Source organism: Sceloporus undulatus, chromosome 2 (genome assembly GCF_019175285.1).
Source record: "Sceloporus undulatus isolate JIND9_A2432 ecotype Alabama chromosome 2, SceUnd_v1.1, whole genome shotgun sequence".
Lineage (NCBI taxonomy): Eukaryota > Metazoa > Chordata > Lepidosauria > Squamata > Phrynosomatidae > Sceloporus > Sceloporus undulatus.
Genome location: NC_056523.1, coordinates 297879508 through 297893534, shown reverse-complemented (window position 1 = coordinate 297893534; position 14027 = coordinate 297879508). Strand labels below are relative to the sequence as shown.

Genomic DNA, 14027 nt, shown 5'->3' with positions numbered 1-14027 from the left:
GAAGGCCACAAACAAATGACCTTTTAAATCACATAATGGCCTCCAAGATGCACTGTCCTAACTGATCATTTCTGTGGGGGATAAAAGGAGTGAGCGGGAACTGACAGCATTGGCTCTGGGGAGTGAGGAGCTCAATAAAGGCAATCATAAGAGAATTTTTCAGTGTTCAACATTGAGACACAAATAGTCCCTACATGGCATGCATGTCAGGAAAACAGCGTGCTGCAAGTTTATACTTCTGGTTGGACTCGGTACTCTGGGGAATGACCATATGACCCAGGTTGAATTCCAAACATCTCCATCTGAAAGGATCAGATAATAAGCAATGTGAAAAACCCTTCTTTACCGAAGACCCTGGAGAGCTGCTGCCAACCTGAGTGCCCCGCGTTCGATGGAGAATCAGACTTGGAAGAAGCCGCAAGGGCCAGCTAGTCCAACTCCTGCCATGCAGGAATACACAATTATAGCACTCCTGAAACATGCCCATCCAACTCAAAGACTTCCAATGAAGCAGGGACTACCACCTTCCAAGTAACTGTATTTCACTATAAGGGAGTTCTTACTCCCTTATATGTACTTCCTAATGTTAAGGTGGAATCTCTTTTCTTGTAATTTGAATCCCCTGGTTCAGGTTCTAGTCTCTGGAGCAGCAGGAAGCAAGCTTGCTTCAGTGTGGGTATGAACTTTATGGTATTCCTATCATGACTATCATGAAATAAAGTTATTTCATAAATTCTGCATCACAAACAAATATGAAAATGTCCCTGCTGAGAAGGATCATTATTTTCCCAACCAGCTATAACATCCTGCAGGGACGTAGCCAGGGGTGTGTGTCTGTGCCCCCCCCCTTCCGTTAGATACAATGAATGGTGCATGCTACCATGCCACTGCACTCAAGCCCCATTATAATGGTGGAACTTGGTCTGGACCCCCTTTCCCAAAATCCTGGATATGTCCCTGCATCCTGAGCCAAAATCACATATAAATTAATCACAATGCAATTTCAACTAATTAAAGTTTCAAGGTTACACTGTATCGTAACAAGGTGGCATGATAACAGTGGTTAAAAATGTATGACTACATTAACTGCATAAAATTCTAGGCATATAAAGATAACACAGGAATTCTAGTCTAGATGTGACTTAGATATTGCTATGTACTGTATATGCATTATCCTACTTGAGAGTATGTATTTTCCCTGGAAAATGATTAACCATCCATTAAGAACCCAAGCCCTCCCTCCAGTCCATCTGCCTTGGTCCAGACCTCGGAGGTTGAGAGGAACTGCTGGACCTCTTACCCTTTCCCTCCACCACTCCCTTCTCCTTCTGTGTCATGACTTTTTAGATTGTAAGCCCGAGGGCAGGGAACCGTCTAACTAAAAAGATTGTATGTACAGCGCTGTGTAAATTTATAGCGCTTCATAAATAAAGGTTAATAATAAATAATTAGATAGTAATAACATGGCACACCCTGGCAGGCCCAAATACAGGCACACACCCAAGCCAGACCAGTTTAGGAATTTTTTTCCTTACTTTTCCAGCCTATAATATCCAAGTTCTTACCTCATTATTTTAAACATCTAATAGTTCCAACAAGTCTATTCTTGTTTGCTCTCATTTGTAAATGCCAACTTGTCTGGATAATTTATTAAAGATTCTTAAATTGTTCTTTGTATTAAATGCCAGTGTTTATCTATAAAGTTTGTTACTATACTGTATATGATAAAACAACCTTGGAGTACACTAAAGCCTTTGAATAAGGTTGAAAGGCCTTTTGCAAGATGTTGCTTTTATTTGAGGGAGTGTTTTATGTCTTAATATTTGCAAGCTATAAAAAACTAACCTTTGAGCTTTCAAATGAAGACAAAAACAGGTCGCCATCTCTGGCTGGTGTTGATTAGGACTGAATTTATCCTGGTATGGCCCTAAGCGTACATGTGTTGGGGAATTAAATCCAGTATTTGCTTCACAAATCCCAACCTCATCAAGAATCCCACCTCTTGGCCTGACTTAGTATAGTGACACTTATTTTGCTGTTCCTTACTTTTCCAATTTTTCCCTTTGTGTTGTCTTCTGCAATTTCTTCTCTTTCATCATGCTGAAGGTGTGCTAGTTAACCATCTTATGATGTGCATATTCAAAAAGTATTTATTATTTTTACGTAACAAAAAATGTAATGGGAAGTCGAAGGCTTTCATGGCCAGCATCCATAGTTTTTTTCTGGGGGGGGGGGGGGTGGGGGCTAGGGGGCCTTTTTTTGAAAGGGTTGTTTCTGGGGTTTTCCCTGGCTTTGGTGGGGTGTATTTAAAAAATTTTTTTCCCCCCCCCCCCCCCCACATCTTTGTGCCAGGTGAAACAATACCTTACCTGGCTCACTCCCCTATATAGGGAAGGAATGAAAGAACACTCCTCCCTCAACTGTATATGCATTATTCTACTTGGTGAAGTAGGTCTGGAAACCATGCCCTATGAGGAACGACTTAGGGAGCTGGGGATGTTTAGCCTGGAGAAAAGAAGGTTAAGAGGCGATATGATAGCCCTGTTTAAATATTTGAAAGGATGTCATGTTGAAGAGGGAGCAAGCTTGTTTTCTGCTGCTCCAGAGACTAGGACCCGGAGCAATGGATGCAAGCTACAGGAAAAGAGATTCCACCTGAACATTAGGAGGAACTTCCTGACAGTAAGGGCTGTTCGACAGTGGAATGCACTCCCTCGGAGGGTGATAGAGTCTCCTTCCTTGGAGGTCTTTAAACAGAGGCTGGATGGCCATCTGTCGGGGATGCTTTGATTTGGATTTCCTGCATGGCAGGGGGTTGGACTGGATGGCCCTAGTGGTCTCTTCCAACTCTATGATTCTATGATTCAGCACATGCCTAGCACATTCCTGATGTCTCTGGAAGCATTCAGTCCAGGTTCATGTGAGGACTGTGCCTCACATGATGCTGGCGAAACATCAGGAACAAACTCTTCTAGAACATGGCCACATAGCCCAAAAAAACCACCAAAAATGTAATGTTTGGGGTTCTTGGTTCTTGAACTGAAAGATCTTCCAGGTTCCATGGACTGCTTTTTCTAGCCAAAAAAGTAGCTGGTTCTCCAGGGGGCTCATTCCCACTTACATTTAAACTAGTTTGGGATTCGCCTTCGCTCTGTGTTGGTAAATCAATTCCAAAAGGTCTGTTGTTCCCACTATGAAAGCAGATCTTTTTATTATCCCCTTGTACTCGCTTCTTTTTTGGCATGATTGTCATCCCCACTAGTTTGTGCTGCTTCAAAATGCATGTCAGTCATCTGTGTGTCATCACTGATGTAAGCGGCAGCCCGACTTGGGAGCACACTCTGTGTGTGTGTGTGTGTGTGTGTGTGTGTGTAGAGAGAGAGAGAGAGAGATTTAAAATAAATTGATAAAAGATTCAATTCAGTGGTTTTGCAACTACTTGCCTCACAGCTGCAAAAACAATGAATCATATCTTCTCTCAGTTTTTTTTTTTAAATTGATAGAAGATGCAATTCAGTAGTTTTGCTACTACTTGCCTCACAGCTGCAAAACCAGTGAATCACATCTTCTTGGCCTGTGACATTAATTGTGTCACAGGTTTTTTCTTTTAAGAGTGTATGTTCTACCTTACTGTTTACAACAATACAGAGGTGAGATGACCAAAAAATTACCAAATACTATTTCTAATTGTCTATCTCCTTAAAAAGCAATATTTATCACAGGGAATTCTAAGCAGCAGTGTCACTGAAGAGAAACTAGTCACCTGTCCCTTACATCACAAGATAAATAATAAATAAATAAAACTTTTATTTCTATCACGCTTTTTGTTAAAACAATCAAAGTGGCTTACAATGTTAAAAGAATAAAACAATACGTATGTACAAACTATCCTTCCCTTAAAAAAGAATTAAACAATTTAAGATTAAAATTGCATATTACATAAAAACAATTAAGACAGAGTCATCACGTCGTTACACGGCCGAGTAGTTTATTCTGGGAAGGCTTGATGGAAGAGATCCATCTTAACAGCTTTCTTGAAGCTATCTAGATTGTCCAGCAGGCCATTCCACAGGCTGGGAGCAGTTGCAGAAAAGGTCCTCTGAGAGGTTGCAGTCAATCTGGACTATATAGGCTGCACTAAATTCCTCCCAGAGGATTTGAGAGCATGGGGCAGAAAGTATGGAAGTAGGTGATCCCTTAGATAAGTTGGGCCCAAGCCATGTAGGGATTTAAAGGTGATAACCAACACCTTGTACTGTGTCTAAAAACTAGTGTATTTTCCAGCGTATAAGGTAACTGGGCGTATAAGACAACCCCCAAGTCACGTGCAGGCAGCGCCCTGGCCTACTACAGACCGAATTAAGGGGGTCTGGTGCCCACACATGCTGGCTTGAGGGGGCCTCTGTGGAGGCCTGGAAGGCAGGTGTTGCAAGTGGCAATAGGGCCTCCTGCAGTCCAGCTCAAAAGGACACTAGATACCACGGAAGCCGTTGGAGTGGAGTATCTTGGGCAGCGGTGGCAGCGAGGCATAACCATCCCTCTCCTGCCGGACGAGCTCTGGAGCTGCTTCTCCACCACCTTTTCCAGCTTCCAGCCCCGGAAACCAGCAATGTCAGTGAGAAAGAGAGAGCCCGGCCGCGGTGCCTGCTGGGATAGGAATCCGCAAGGATCCCCCCTCAGAGATGGAGAGGTGGCTACGCCATTTGCCTGTCTCTGTGGAGGCCGCCAAACACAACTCGGTGTATAAGACGGGGGTAAAAAGTTGTCTTATACGCCAGGAAATACAGTAATAAGTAGCCAGTGAATTGACTTTAGTATTGGTGTTATATGATCACTACTGGGTGCACAGGTAATCAACCTGGCCGCCATATTCTGTACCAATTGTAGTTTTCAGACTAAGCACAAGGGTAGCCCCAAGTAGAGTGAGTTAACTGGCACACCCTCAACATGATGAAAGAAAAGGAATTGCATAAGACTACACCAAAGGAAAAATTGGAAAAGTAAGGAACAGCAAAATAAGGTGTCATTGTAATAATTCACTTTCCTTTTTTCCCACAACTTTGTGCCACGTGAGACAATATCCTTACATGGCTCATTCCCCTATACAGAGAAGGAGTGAAAGCACACTCCTCCCTCAACATATGCCTGGCACATTCCTGATATCTCTGGAAGCATTCAGTCCATGTTCATGTGAGAACAGTGTCATTGATGGACCTCATGTGGCCAATCATGCCTTTTTGTGAGGGTCCCAGAAACCTCAAAGACCTTCTTCTTTCAAAAATGGGAAATTATCCTCCAAAGGGCCCCAGGGGGTAAAATACCCCGATTAAAATGGCATTTCCCCCATCACCAATTGACCTCTGGGTTAATTTCATCAAAATGGTCAGTATGGCCTGCAGAGGGTGGGAAGTAGGATGGGTACAGCCAAAGAGGTAGAAAATGGGGCAAGCACAGCAGCTCCACCTTCATAAATCTATGAACAGTTTAAAAACATAAAATCCAGATTTTAACCTAGGTCTGGATATGTCCAGAAGCCAGGGTGGTGTAGTGGTTTGAGCTTAAGGCTACGACTCTGGAAATCGGGTTCAATTTCCAGCTTGGCCATGAAACCCACTGAGTCACATGCTCTTAGCCTCAGGGGAAGGAAATGGCAAACCTCCTCTGAACAAACCTTGCCAAGAAAACCCCATGATGAACCTAAGCTGGAAACAACTTGAAGGCACACAACAACTGCATTCAATCCAAACCTAGTAAATGTAGAGTAGACATACTGTCCTCGGGGGATGTAAGTTACTAATTTATGTTCTATTGATTGTAGTGAGTCTTCTCTAAGTGTGGCTAAGTCTAGATCCCACCATTGGCTTTTATACATGACACTTGAACATGCTTTTTTAAAAAAATCATGATAGAAGTAAGAACAAGCAGTAATAATGTGACTTCATTCTGCATATGGTTCTGCTCCTGGATAAGGAGCCTTTCCTCTCTAGAGTAAGAACTAGGAAGTAGTCACCCAGACTAAACTGTCATCAAGAAACATTGTTAGCACGTGGAGAGAAAATAAATACATTGTACAGCAATGCCCCATCTGGCCCATTCTTGAGCAAGAAACAAAAACTCCAGATTCATTTACCTCAACATGGGAAAGAAATGCCAGCATATGCAGGTTGACCAGATGCCATAACCACAGAGGAGGACAAGGTACCACAAAATGTAGGATATTGAAGAAACATGCAGAACATTATAAGTGAAAAACACTAATATAAATTAACACAATTTAGAGATATAAATTCACACAAAAAACTTCTCCTGGTGCCCAGAGCCTACCCTGCCCATTTTGTTTTTCATTTCCCCATGTAAAAAAAGGAACTTTGTTCTTGTGTTATTGCGACTAGGGTTGCCATAAGTCAGGACCTCCAAACCGGGACAAATGTAGGACAACATTTTCAAATGTGGGACATTTTTAACAAATGGAGGACACACGAAAAAGCATCAAAAGCACCAAAAATACACAAAAAAGACACTTTGAGGGAAAGGGAAATAAATGGGCAGCCACCTCCTCCTCCTCTTCTTCCTCTTCCTCCTCCTCCTCCTCATCGCTTGAATTTCGCGCCAGGAAATGGCACTTTTCCCTCTCCCTGGCCAGAGGCCTTGGTCCTCCTCTTCCTCCTCCTCCTCCTCCAAACCTCATTGGCCAATGGCAGACTGGGGCTAGAAACAGGCCAGCCCACGCTATTCTGCCATTGGCCAGACAACGTCTGGGACATGCACTCCTTTTTAAGCCCCGCGCATGGGCACACAAGAGGGGCGAGCGCGCGCTGCTGCTGGCTGCTGCCTGGGCAAGTGCCGCGGGTGGCGCGGCAGCTGCGCAGAAGGAGGAGGAGTGGAGGAGGAGGAGGTGGGTGGCTGGCCAGTGCCAGCCGCATTAGCAGCTGCAGCAATGGTTGCATGATCAGGCCCGGCCCAGAGGCTGGGCCCAATTCCAGGATCTAGGGGGAACCGGGCCGGGGCGGGCCCAGTTCCTCGAAAACCGTGATTGCCCCAGGAGCCACCGGGATATGGCATTCCTAGTTGCGACCCTAGGATGTTTTCTTTGCAAGATTTGTTCAGAGAGGATTTGTTTTTGCCTTCCTCTGAGACTGAGAGTGCATGACTCACCTAAGGTTGCCTGACCTCTCTCTCTCCCATCAGTTCCCCAGAGAGATCAAAACCCCAAAATGTTTTGTGAATAGTCACCTCACAACTCTTTCTCTTTCTTCACAACTGCTTTTTCTTGCACAGAAATTGCTAAGCACTAAGCTCAGACTTCATTCTTGCCCGCAGAAGAAACATCCATGTCTATCACAGAGCACTCATTTGTGTTAAATCCCATCAATGACAGTTTTAAGCAAAATCAAATCAATGAAAAAAAAAATATAAACACTTAAGGCCCTAAACCACCTGGATCTTTGATATACTCGAAAGAGCTTTTTTTTTCCTTCTATATATGCTGCCTGAGGATTGATATGTGATAAACAGGTCCCTCTCTGGGACCTAGCAATGGAAACAATACAGTGAGTGAGACAATGGTAAAGAGCCTCCCCTCCTGTGGTGCTGCAGTTGTGGAAAGCTCTCCTCTTTGAGGTCCAACTGACACAGACTCTTATTTCATTCTGCTACCAAGTTAAAACATCTTTCGGTAAAGCTTTTTTAGGCTGAATGATTTCCCACCCTAATCTCCACATATATTATTGTATTAAAGTGTTCTAACTTTTTAAAATTGTTCAATATGCTTTTGAAATGTTTCAGTAACTTTTTCATTTTAAATATTTTTAAATTGTTTAAGCAGATTTTATGCTGCCCAGAGATCTTGTGATAAAAGGAAAGATAATAAATATGTTAACAAATATTCCATTTTAAACAAAACAAAAGAAGAATGAATTGATGACTGCCTCCATCATCTGCCCCTGATCAATGAATCATCATAGTGTGGCAGGGGGATAATTCCAAAAGATTGCAAGCATCTCATATTAATTAGTTAGATATGATTATTTAATTGCAACGGAGAGATCACAACTTGAGGCAAATGAAAACTTGATCTTCAGTCTTACATGGAATAAGTCCCATTGAATATTGCTCAGAAGATATGTACAAGATTACATTCTAAAACAGAATTACAGTTCCTTCCTGAAATCACTGTTAATTTAAACTGAGACTGCTGACACGTCTAAGGACTTGTTTGGACTCATTGCTCGGCACTTACGTAACAATGGCGGCACCCATGTATACAGGGCGCCACCATAGTTATGCCCTCATCACGTGCGAGGGTTGCGGGGCGTGTGTGCGCTCCGCCCTCAGCCAACCCCTAGCACGTGACGAGGGCGCCTAAAAGGCCCGTATATACTGGGCCAATGTTAAACTATGATTTAGCTTTAGTAGAATGGGCCTAGTTTTCACCAGTCCTGGCATGCACCAGCCCCCCTTCTTGGAGAAAACAATTTACATCCATAGTTTGCTGTCCTGTCCACTGAGACCAAACTAATTACGATTAGTACAAATGTGTTAGTTTCAAAAAAGAGTCAATGATGCTGGTTTATTATCAGTAACCAGTTAAGATAATCTATAGTTAGGGGTTAGGATGATGCTCCAAACCAGGTATGAGCAAAGAGTGGCCAGGACCCCAATTTTGTGGCTCCTTAAACACCCCACTGGTCCACCAACCCTGCAAATAAAACAAAACAAAACCAACATCTGGGATATTTTTTTGCCCCATGACCACCCAAAAAGTCCTACAAACCATGAAAACATGTGAAAATGCACCCATCCCACCACCATCAAGATATCAGAAATCCATTCTCCCTCTTTTGCATCCAACCACAAAATGGCAAAAGAGATGTGCCTTCACTTCTTGACATCATTTTGAGAATGCCAGCAGAGGAAAACTAAAGAATTTGGGTTTGAGGGTCAGGCCTCTACAGTTGCCCATTTCTGCTCTAAACTGCTATTTACCCCCAAGAGAGAGTGCTGCAGTTTCCTGATTGCAGTGGTATAGGAAAACCAGAGAAGGAGATCCAATGGAGACTGGAGGCTCCAAAATCAATAAAGTGGTAAAATCAGTCCCAACTTTAAAGGAGCTATCCAAGATGCTGTACCTTTTTGGGAGATAGGGTTGAACACTTGGACTGCTCTTTTAAAATACAGACTGAAACTTGGAGCCATCCAGATTGCATTAAGGGTGATCACCAGTGTTGCCAATTTCCGGAGAATTCCCTAGTTTCCGGGTAATAAAAAGCCTTTCCGTTTATTTTCCAGGTATGAAATATTTCAGGGGCATTTCTGGGGAATCAGCCCTTCCCCCCCAAAATGGCAGAAAATACCTTCACCCTCCCAAAAAATGTTCAACATACCTCCCATCCCAGAAGTCCCTGCCCCTTTTGCCTTCCCATGGTGCCTTGTGGCAACCCCTGACCCAGAAGTCCCGCTCACTTCTGGGGAATTTGGAGCCATTCAGGGGATTCCCTTCAAGGGTGAATGGCAACACTTGTGATCATATAGGCAATGGGCAGGACAGGAGAGATTAGGCTCATTCTCAGAACTGATTTATTAGTGAGCAGTGGTTAAAAAATAGAATGAATAGAAACAGCACCATCTATTCTGACAGTGTATATCATTATTAGAAAGCAAACATAATGTTGCCAGCATTCATAAGCATCTGGAGAAGTGTTTAAAAAATTGATACCTCTGTATGCAGATTTTAAACCTTCCCCTTCCCAAATCTTATTGTTCAATAATTTACCTATATAAGTGACCACTGTCTTCAAAATCTTCTGTCCCCCATCTTCCTTTGATATCTTCAATCACGTGATTCTTCAAGAATTTCTTAAGGAGCTGAACCGTCTGAGTTCGTGTTACTTCTGGACCAAAATTCTGGTTGTGCCTTAACAGTCCATGTAACCAGTCTACTGCTTCGGACGCAGTGAAGCAGCGCTCATAGCTTTTGAAGTGACAGCGATGCTTCCGCAATGGCATTCCATCTCGAAATAGTTCAATGGTCTCATTCCACTGAAGAAAAGATATAAAAGCCTATGTAAATTTTATCTTGATAAACTATGGCCTGAATTTCATTTTAACTTCCCAATGCAACTTCTAAAAGTTGTGCCTTACCAAATTCGCAGTGATTCCATGGGTCTCTATAGTTGGGACTAATGTTTGGATTGAGGCCTAAATGGTGTTATATTTGTGTGAGTCAATTACTTGTTAATATGCTGACAAAGCATCTGCAGCCTCACAAAGGTACCATAATTGAATTAGGAACTAGTTTGTGACCAATTAATAAGAAGATTAAAAAGGTATCTTTTAACAAAATCAGTACACAGTCCTAGAGGCTTTAAGATTTATTTTTATTTATTTACAGCATTTATACCCTGCCCTTCAGCCCTAAAGGCTCTCAGAGCAGCTTACAATTATTATTATTAATTACACGGTTCTCTGTCCTGAGGCTCACAATCTAAAAAGACACAGCACAAAAGGAGAAGGGAATGGTGGTGGGGAAGGGGATCAGGTCCAGCAGTTCTTCTCTCTTATGAGCCATAAATTAACATTAGTTTATATCAGATCAGATTTGTATTATTCTTCAAAAATATATGAAGTATTGGAGGAAACTTCATTTAAATCACTGATTTGAACATATGGTCCTCACCTTAATTTAAATCAATCTACTCTGACAGGAAGTAGATGGGAGTGATGTTACTCTGAATGCTAAAGAGAGCATAAAACTTATGAAAGATTCAAAGGGAAGCAAGGTTCTCCAAATCCAATAACATCCAAATAATGATACATTTATTGGCCAACCACAATGCACAGTTACATGTTGCAAGCTTTCAAAGCTCCACTGGTTTCTTCATCAGGCGAGGTGTTAAAACCATACAGGAGGAAAAAAATTGAAGACGTTAGTCATAGGCCTGTATATTGCTGTCTTTGTTCTCAGATGGTATGGAGATGTAATTCTTGCAGTCTGGAACCTCCTCCTTCTGGCCATGTAGTTATTGGGAGATTCTCAAAGTCCAGGGAATTTAACACTGAACACAAATGCAAATAGATGTTAAATTTCCTGGATTTTGAGAATCTCCCAGTAACCACATGGCCAGAAGGAAGAGGTTCCAACCTGCAAAAAATACCCCTCCATACCATCTGAGCACAGACAGCAAAATGCAGGCCTATGACTAACATCTTCAATTTTTTTTCTCCTGTATGGTTTGTAACACTATGCCTGATGAAGAAGCCATTGTAGCTTCAAAAGCTTGCAACATGTATATGGCGCATTTTGGTGGGTCCAATGAAGGTATCATTGTTTGGATGTTATTGGATTTCCTATATGGCCAACACGGCTACCCCTGGATGTTTTAAGGTTCTCCAAAGCTTGGGTGGGTGACCACACCAGGCCAAAGGTAATCGAGTACCAGGGCATAAAAACCTACAGCAGTATTGCCTTATCAAATTCCTAGTGATCCAGAGGGTCTACCCAAACTGGGATGAACTGGGCTATAGCCCTAAGTGTTAATGTGAATCATTTACTTCTGATCGTTCTTAATGTGTCGATGTAGCAATACATGCCCCACACTAATTACAATCAGAGGAAGCTCGAGAAAGAGCATGAAATCAGGGGTATCCAAAAAGTGAAGGCAATAGACTGGCCAGAGGTTAAGAAATTGGGCATGAGACTGAGCACATATATAGCTGTGGCTGCTCCTTTTCTTACTAATGACTGGGACCAGGCTGACCTTCTCCTTACCATAAAGAGCATCCTTTCTAGGTAACTAGGAAAGTTCCTAGTAGATCTTGTTACTATGGCTAGTGAGAGACCAGTTTATCTTTCCTTTCACTTTGTTCTTTCTACTGCAAATTTGCAATTTGTGAGTGTCTACTTTTTATAACTTCCTTCCACCCAACATGTCTATGTACTAACAAGGTGTAAACTGGACTGCAGGACAATATCTATTTTCATTTACCAAGCTGTATTTATTTAGCTGTTAGTTGCCAGGGAACAGGTACATCTTCAGATAACGCACTTCAGAAAAAAATCAATCATTAGCCTACATTTGCATATTCACTGATGTATTGGAGGAGAGTTCAATTTCAGAATGTGGATGGAAGGACATTCTTTTATTTTCTTTAAATACAGTTACAAAGAGACTTTAATTGCATCCTGTTCCTTGCTGTATTTTTGAACTGGCAGGGCTTTTTATCATAGTTCTACATAGGAGGGCACTAGAAAATGGAATTTCCAATACCTGCAAGTTTATCCCAGCTCAGCCTAGTAAACTCACTGACAGCAATAGCAAATACATTTCTATACCACCTATCAGTGCACTTAAGCACTCCCCCTAAGTGTTTTACAATGTGTAAGCTAATTGCCCCCAACAAGCTGGGTACTCAATTTATCAACCTCGGAAGGATGCCAGGCTAAGTCGACCCTGAGCCCCTGGCTGGTACTGAACTCACAACCTTGTGACTGTGAGTGACTGCAGTACTGGCATTTAACCACTGCGCCATCAGGGCTCCTTAACCTGAGTAACCTTGGGTAAGTCACACTCTCTCAACCTCAGAGCATGGCAATGGCAAGCCCCCTCTGAAGAAACCTGCCAAAAAAAACCTGTGATAGGTTCTCCATAAATCAGAAAGGAGATGAAAGACAGCAACAACAACATGATGTACCATCCATTCATGACTGTCAGTTCATTTTGTTACAGATTAAGCAAGAAATACTATGAATGTGTAAACATGCATATGCTTGTATTCAAAATATACATATAGGTCAGTTCTGGTAGTGGCGAAGGTCTACTACTCTGTCCTTCTGGGAAGTTTTGATTTCAAAATGTTGGCATACTGAGTTTTTTCTATCATTTTGTTGGGCAAACTACACTATTCCAGCTAAGATGAAGCCAAAGAGAATGGAAAACAGGCTTGAGAATCCAGCTAGCAGGAAGGCTAGCTGGAGCTTTCGTTTGAGAAAGGCAGAATATGCGCATAGTCTGCAGAGAGACTACAATTCAGTGAAAGACCACATACTTATCAAAAAAGGACCCATCCCCATCTCTGCGTAGAGTGGCGAAAAGTGAGAGCTTAGTCCGTCTCAATATGTCAGTAATACTAGGGAAGGTGGAAGGTAGTTGAAAGAGAATTAGGGATGTCACTGGCCTGAGTTTGCATGAGCTGAGATTAAACCTGAACTCTCCCTGGAAGACAGGATCAAGAACTGAGGCTGTTGTATTTTGGACACATCATGAAAAATCATGAATCATTAATGCCAGGAAAGGTGGAGGGAAGCAAAAAGAGAGGAACACTGAACAGACTAGAAAGCTGGGCCAAAACTAACAAAATGAAATTCAACACGGAGAAATGTAAGGTCCTGCACTTAGAGAGGAAAAATAAAATGCACAGATATACGATGGGGGATACCTGGCTGAACAAGACTACATGCGAAAGGGATCTAGGAGTCCAAGTAGACGACAAGTTGAACATGAGTCAACAGTGTGATGTGGCAGCTAAAAAGGCCAATGCAATTTTAGGCTGCATCAATAGAAGTATAGTATCTAGATCAAGGGAAGTAATAGTCCCATTCTATTCTGCTCTGGTCTGGCCCCACCTGGAATACTGTGTCCAATTCTGGGCACCACAATTCAAAAAGGACATTGAGAAACTGGAGCGTGTCCAAAGGAGGGCAACTAAAATGGTGAAGGGTCTGGAAACCATGCCGTATGAGGAACGACTTAGGGAGCTGGGGATGTTTAGCCTGGAGAAGAGAAGGTTAAGAGGTGATTAGATAGCCCTGTTTAAATACTTGAAGGGATGTCATATTGAGGAAGGAACTAGCTTGTTTTCTGCTGCTCCAGAGACTGGGACCCAGAGCAATGGATGCAAGCTCCAGGAAAAGAGATTCCACCTCAACATTAGGAGAAACTCCTAATCATTGGGAAATACTTGGAGAAACCATACTTGCCCATAGAGAATCATTGGGAAATACTAGCTCCTAGCAAGTATTCCCCAATGAT

General features: G+C 42.4%; 1 protein-coding gene across 1 annotated transcript in view; it reads right to left on the bottom strand.

Annotated features, from left to right (window-relative positions):
* DEPDC1B (DEP domain containing 1B) overlaps positions 1-14027 on the bottom strand; it is a 45980-nt gene that overhangs the window by 31564 nt on the left and 389 nt on the right. Inside the window, exon 2 of the mRNA XM_042455309.1 lies at positions 9773-10038. Coding sequence (XP_042311243.1) covers positions 9773-10038 — 266 coding nt within the window. The remainder of the gene's footprint in view (positions 1-9772; positions 10039-14027) is intronic.